The sequence below is a fragment of the Protobothrops mucrosquamatus genome, unplaced genomic scaffold, assembly GCF_001527695.2.
Source record: "Protobothrops mucrosquamatus isolate PMUCROS unplaced genomic scaffold, P.Mucros_1.0 scaffold1773, whole genome shotgun sequence".
Lineage (NCBI taxonomy): Eukaryota > Metazoa > Chordata > Lepidosauria > Squamata > Viperidae > Protobothrops > Protobothrops mucrosquamatus.
In genome coordinates, this window is record NW_015387911.1 from 228,251 (window position 1) to 233,926 (window position 5,676).

Below are 5,676 nucleotides of genomic sequence, written 5' to 3' on the forward strand. Positions count from 1 at the left end.
GAGGAGGAGGAGGAGGAGGAGGAGGAGGAGGAGGAGGAGGAGGAGGAGGGCGACGACGACTATGACATCCTTGTTGCTCTCTGAGCTTGGCTGTTTTCTTGCAGACATTTTTTTTTTCTAAATAACTTTTTTATCCAGTTTCTTCATTATAAAGTCCATAACAAAAATGTGCAGATACTGTACCTAGCTTCTGGACCAATACCAGCACAACATAATTTCAATCAAAGTAGGATATTTAACATCTAGCCTTCAGATACATATTCATATTAATGGGGCCTAGTCATGACTATCTTAAACTAATGTTCTCAGTAATGTTTTCAGAATTCAAATAGAATGGTGGAAAGTGTCCAGTGATGTGACATTACTTGGTTCCCAGGCTAAAAAAGCTGCACTTTTTTTTTCTTTTTTCTTTTGCAGAACTAAGCAACTTTGAAATGAGTGTGCTTTGTCTGACAGTTTTGTTCTAAGTAGATCCACCTACAGGAATCCATTTCAAGTGTTTCTACATTTGTATAAAATATAACCGAAAGACTATGTATGGAAACGTGAACAGGAAAACTAAGACTGATTTTAAAAATCCACGCATATGAAAGTTCTATATTTTTGTGGCTTTGTTTTAGATGGGAAGAAAACTAGTGTACCGGTCACAGCCTCCAACGACTTGCAGACATTTTATTACCCAACTAGGTAACATCATCAGTGGGAGGAGGAGGAGGGAGGAAGGAGGAGGAGGAGGGAAAGGAGGAGGACGATGACTATGACGTCCTTGTTACTCTCTGAGCTTGGCTGGGGTTTTTTGCAGACATTTTATTACCCAACTAGGTAACATCATCAGTGCAAGGAGGAGGATGACTGTGACATCCTTGTTGCTCTCTGAGCTTGGCTGTTTTCTTGCAGACATTTTATTACCCAACTAGGTAACTTCCTCAATGCTAGAAGGGTGTGGGTTTGTTCTTATTCGGTATTCAGAAGATTTAGTTTCCTTTCCTAAAACTCACAAACCTTGAGATCCCGATTGTAACGCCTCTTGTGTATTAAACTGTCAAGAAACTTGGCAATTACAACCAGCCTTTCCAGGCAGCACAGCACCTGTATAGAATAAGGAAATTCAACTTGTGGTTTGGAAGTCCTGGTGGGACGGCCTGCTGCCTTGTCTGATTGGAGCCACTTGGGTTTAAATTCACAAACCACGGCTAGGCCAGCTATGGCGTAGTGCGACGCACCAATTCTGTCCGTCTCCCTCGACTTACACAGAAGCTGCAGGCGGTTGTCTCTGGTGCTGAGTCTCGCCATTAGGTCCCCTGTGGTCAGCGAAGGATACGGGCAATGCAGCTCTCCGAGGAGGCCGCTGATTTCGATCTGAAACGTCTCGGCATCCTCAGGTCCTGATAGGGTGAAAGAGCATAGAGTTTTATACAATCAGAGTCTCAGTCATCCAGGTCACAGGTGTCTTAAAGATGCTTTTTCACAAGGCAACTGGACTTTCTCGTTTTCCTTTGAAGAAGCTTCTGGATGAGAAGCGGAAGGTCTTCAGAGAAAAACAAGAAAGTCCAGTTGACTCGTGAAAAAGTATCTTTGGGATCGTAATGATTTATTATTATTATTTTTAAAAAAGATTCTTATCACCTCCCCTTTAGCCTCTGCTCATTCTTAACCTTTCTGAGTTGCTCATCTAATAATAATAATAATAATAACAATAATAATAATAGGAAGAAGAAGAAGAAGAAGAAGAAGAAGAAGAAGAAGAAGAAGAAGAAGAAGAAGAAGAAGAAGAAGAAGAAGAAGAAGAAGAAGAAGAAGTAGTAGTAGTAGTAATAGTAGTAGTAGTAGTAGTAGTAGTAGTTGGAAGGGATCTTGGAGGTCATCTAGTCCAACCCCCTGCTCAGGCAGGAAACCCTACACCATTTCGGACAAATGGCTGTCCAGTCTCTTCTTAAAAACTTCCAGTGTTGGAGCATTCACCGCTTCTGGAGGCAGGTTGTTCCACTGGTTAATTGTTCTGTCAGGAAGTTTCTCCTTAGTTCTAGGTTGCTTCTCTCCTTGATTAGTTTCCACCCGTTGCTTCTTGTCCTGCCTTCAGGGGCTTTGGAGAATAGCTTGACTCCCTCTTCTTTGGGGCAGCCCCTGAGATATTGGAACGCTGCTATCCTGTCTTCCCTCGTCCTTCTCTTCCTTAAACTAGACATAACCAATTCCAGCAACCTTTTCTTATATGTTTTAGCCTCCAGTCCCCTGATCATCTGTAGCTTTCTGTCTTCCATCCATTCCCTTCCCCTTCCATCCCCTTTCTTTCTCTTCCCTTCCCCTTCCTTCCCACCTTCCTTCCTCTTATCCTTCCTGCCTGCCTTCTTTCCTCTTCTCTTCCCTTCCCCCCTCCCTCTTTCCTTCCCCCTTCCTACCTTCCCATATTCTTTGTACTCTCAGTTCTTTCACATGATCTAGATCAGTCAGGTTTGTTCCTCCCCATACTGTTGCCTTGAGACACAGTCCAAAGTCCCATCTCCACAAAGCCCCACGCCCTGATGGGAACCGCCCTTCCCCTCTCATAAAACCGAGGGACTTACCCTGCACGGGGCTAACGTCCTCCTCCAGCTTACAAAGACTTCGGAGCTCTGAAACCAGCCAGGAGCAGAGCGTCATGAATTGAGGGCTGGAGACCCCAGCTTCAGCCACCTGGGCGAAGGTTTTTATTGACGGAAATCTACAAATAACGACAGTAATAAAGCAAAGATAATACCAATCGTCAATAGGCGNCCTGCCCAGCCCAGGTCTGCCTGCCCCTTCAGTCCCACCTGGGATCCAATGTCCTCCATCACCTGAGCCACGGAGGACGCCGGGTCTGGCTCAGGCATCCCCAGGGCTTGGCAGATCTGATGGAGTTCTCGCAAGGCTGCGCTATTTTTGTCGACCTGCTTTGCTGACTGGACCTTTTTCCTGGCCTGGAGCCGAGCAGCCAGGAGCTCCGAGCTCAAAAAATCTGGAATGGAAGGAAGGGGGAGAAAGAAAGAAAGAAAAAAGATGGACACGGGCCAGTCAAGGCCTCTGTTCTCGGCAGCACCTAGTATTCAGAATAATGGAGTCCTTGGTGCGCTCTGAGCTTGGCGGTTTTCTTGCAGACGTTTCACTACCCAACAAGGTAACATCATCAGAGCTAGAGGGAAGTGGGGTTTAGGGAGGGGGGGAAGAGGAGAAGGAGGACTATGATATCCTTGGTGCTCTCTGAGCTTGGCTGTTTTTTTGCAGACATTTTATTACCCAACTAGGTAACATCATCAGTGGGAGGAGGAGGAGGAGAACTATGGGGTCCTTGGTGCTCTCTGAGCTTGGCTGTTTTTTTTGCAGACATTTTATTACCCAACTAGGTAACATCAGTGTGAGGAGGAGGAGGAGGAGGAGGATGACAATGACGACTATGACATCCTTGTTGCTCTCTGAGCTTGGCTGTTTTCTTGCAGACATTTTATTACCCAACCAGATAACTTCCTCAGTGCTAGAAGGGTGTGGGTTTGTTCTTATTCAGTATTCAGAACGCCTCTTGTGTATTAAACTGTCAAGAAACTTGGCAATTACAACCAGCCTTTCCAGGCAGCACCTGTATAGAATAAGGAAATTCAACTTGTGGTTTGGAAGTCTTGGTGGGACGGCCTGCTGCCTTGTCTGATTGGAGCCACTTTGGTTTAAATTCACAAACCACGGCTAAGCCAGCTATGGCGTAGTGCGATGCACCAATTCTGTCCGTCTCCCTCGACTTACACAGAAGCTGCAGGCGGTTGTCTTGGGTGCTGAGTCTCGCCATTAGGTCCCCTGTGGTCAGCGAAGGATACGGGCAATGCAGCTCTCCGAGGAGGCCGCTGATTTCGATCTGAAACGTCTCGGCATCCTCCGGTCCTGATAGGGTGAAATAGCATAGAGTTTTATACAATCAGAGTCTCAGTCATCCAGGTCACAGGTGTCTTAAAGATGCTTTTTCACGAGGCAACTGGACTTTCTTGTTTTCCTTTGAAGAAGCTTCTGGATGAGAAGCGGAAGGTCTTCAGAGAAAAACAAGAAAGTCCGGTTGCCTCGTGAAAAAGCATCTTTGGGATCGTAATGATTTATTATTATTATTTTTAAAAAAGATTCTTATCACCTCCCCTTTAGCCTCTGCTCATTCTTAACCTTTCTGAGTTGCTCATCTAATAATAATAATAATAATAATAATAATAATAATAATAATAATAATAATAATAATAATAATAATAATAATAATAATAATAGGAAGAAGAAGAAGAAGAAGAAGAAGAAGAAGAAGAAGTAGTATTAGTAGTAGTATTAGTAGTAGTATTAGTAGTAGTTGGAAGGGACCTTGGAGGTCATCTAGTCCAACCCCCTGCTCAGGCAGGAAACCCTATACCATTTCAGACCAATGGCTGTCGTCTCTTCTTAAAAACTTCCAGTGTTGGAGCATTCACAGCTTCTGGAGGCAGGTTGTTCCACTGGTTAATTGTTCTAACTGTCAGGAAGTTTCTCCTTAGTTCTAGGTCGCTTCTCTCCTGGATTAGTTTCCACCCGTTGCTTCTTGTCCTGCCTTCAGGCACTTTGGAGAATAGCTTGACTCCCTCTTCTTTGGGGCAGCCCCTGAGATACTGGAAGACTGCTATCCTGTCCCCCCTCGTCCTTCTCTTCGTTAAACTAGACATCCCCAATTCCAGCAACTGTTCCTTATATGTTTTAGCCTCCAGTCCCCTGATCATCTGTAGCTTTCTGTCCTCCATCCCTTCCCTTCCCCTTCCATCCCCTTTCTTCCTCTTCCCTTCCCCTTCCTTCCCACCTTCCTTCCTCTTATCCTTCCTGCCTGCCTTCTTTCCTGTTCTCTTCCCTTCCCCCCTCCCTCTTTCCTTCCCCCTTCCTCCCTTCCCATATTCTTTGTACTCTCAGTTCTTTCACATGATCTAGATCAGTCAGGTTTGTTCCTCCCCATACTGTTGCCTTGAGACACAGTCCAAAGTCCCATCTCCGCAAAGCCCCACGCCCTGATGGGAACCGCCCTTCCCCTCTCATAAAACCATCCCTGAATGGGACGTGCCCCGATTGCAGGAGGAGGTCGAATGTTTCTGAAGCCTCGAGACTTTGGTCGGTCCTCGTCTCGCAGTACTTAACTCCCGACCTCTGGGGTCGAAGTCGGTGGACCCGCTTCCAAAAATAACTGCCTTTAGATGTTTATTGCTGTCATTATTTCGTTTCTATTATGGTTAGCAGTTATCCGCCCTTGGGTGCAATCCCCAAACAACTGGAGCATCCCTTGAGCATCGCTGGCATTGGCAAAATCGGCACCAGTCCATTACAAAAGGCAGTTTTTTACTTGGAGGTTACTCTATGTTTCGACTGGGTTGGGCATTTTTGTCCACTTCTCGAGTCCTTCCCAAGGACCTGGGCGAGGCAGATGTTGTCTGATGGTCTTGTTAAAGCTGCCTTTTGCAATTGACTGACAGCGACTCAGTCAATGCCGATGAGGTTCAAGCGGTGCTCCAGATGTTTTGGGATGGCAGCCAACGCACCTTTTGTAATTGGCACAATCTTTGCTTTCTTTTGCCACAGTTGTTCTACATCAGGGGTGGCCCGCGGGTTGGATGCATCCTAGCGAAACCGCACCCGTCCCATTGCCAGCAATGGCAAAAAAAGGCGCGTTATGTTGCG

At 45.9% G+C, this 5,676-nt stretch overlaps 1 protein-coding gene across 1 annotated transcript in view; it reads right to left on the reverse strand.

The window, feature by feature from the left end:
* FAM98C (family with sequence similarity 98 member C) overlaps nt 1–4,993 on the reverse strand; it is a 9,604-nt gene extending 4,611 nt beyond the window's left edge. The window contains exons 1-3 of the mRNA XM_015823104.1: nt 4,963–4,993; nt 3,754–3,888; nt 2,793–2,977 (exon numbers count right to left, since the gene is read on the reverse strand). Coding sequence (XP_015678590.1) covers nt 2,793–2,977; nt 3,754–3,888; nt 4,963–4,993 — 351 coding nt within the window. The remainder of the gene's footprint in view (nt 1–2,792; nt 2,978–3,753; nt 3,889–4,962) is intronic.
* Between the last annotated feature and the right edge of the window lie 683 nt (nt 4,994–5,676).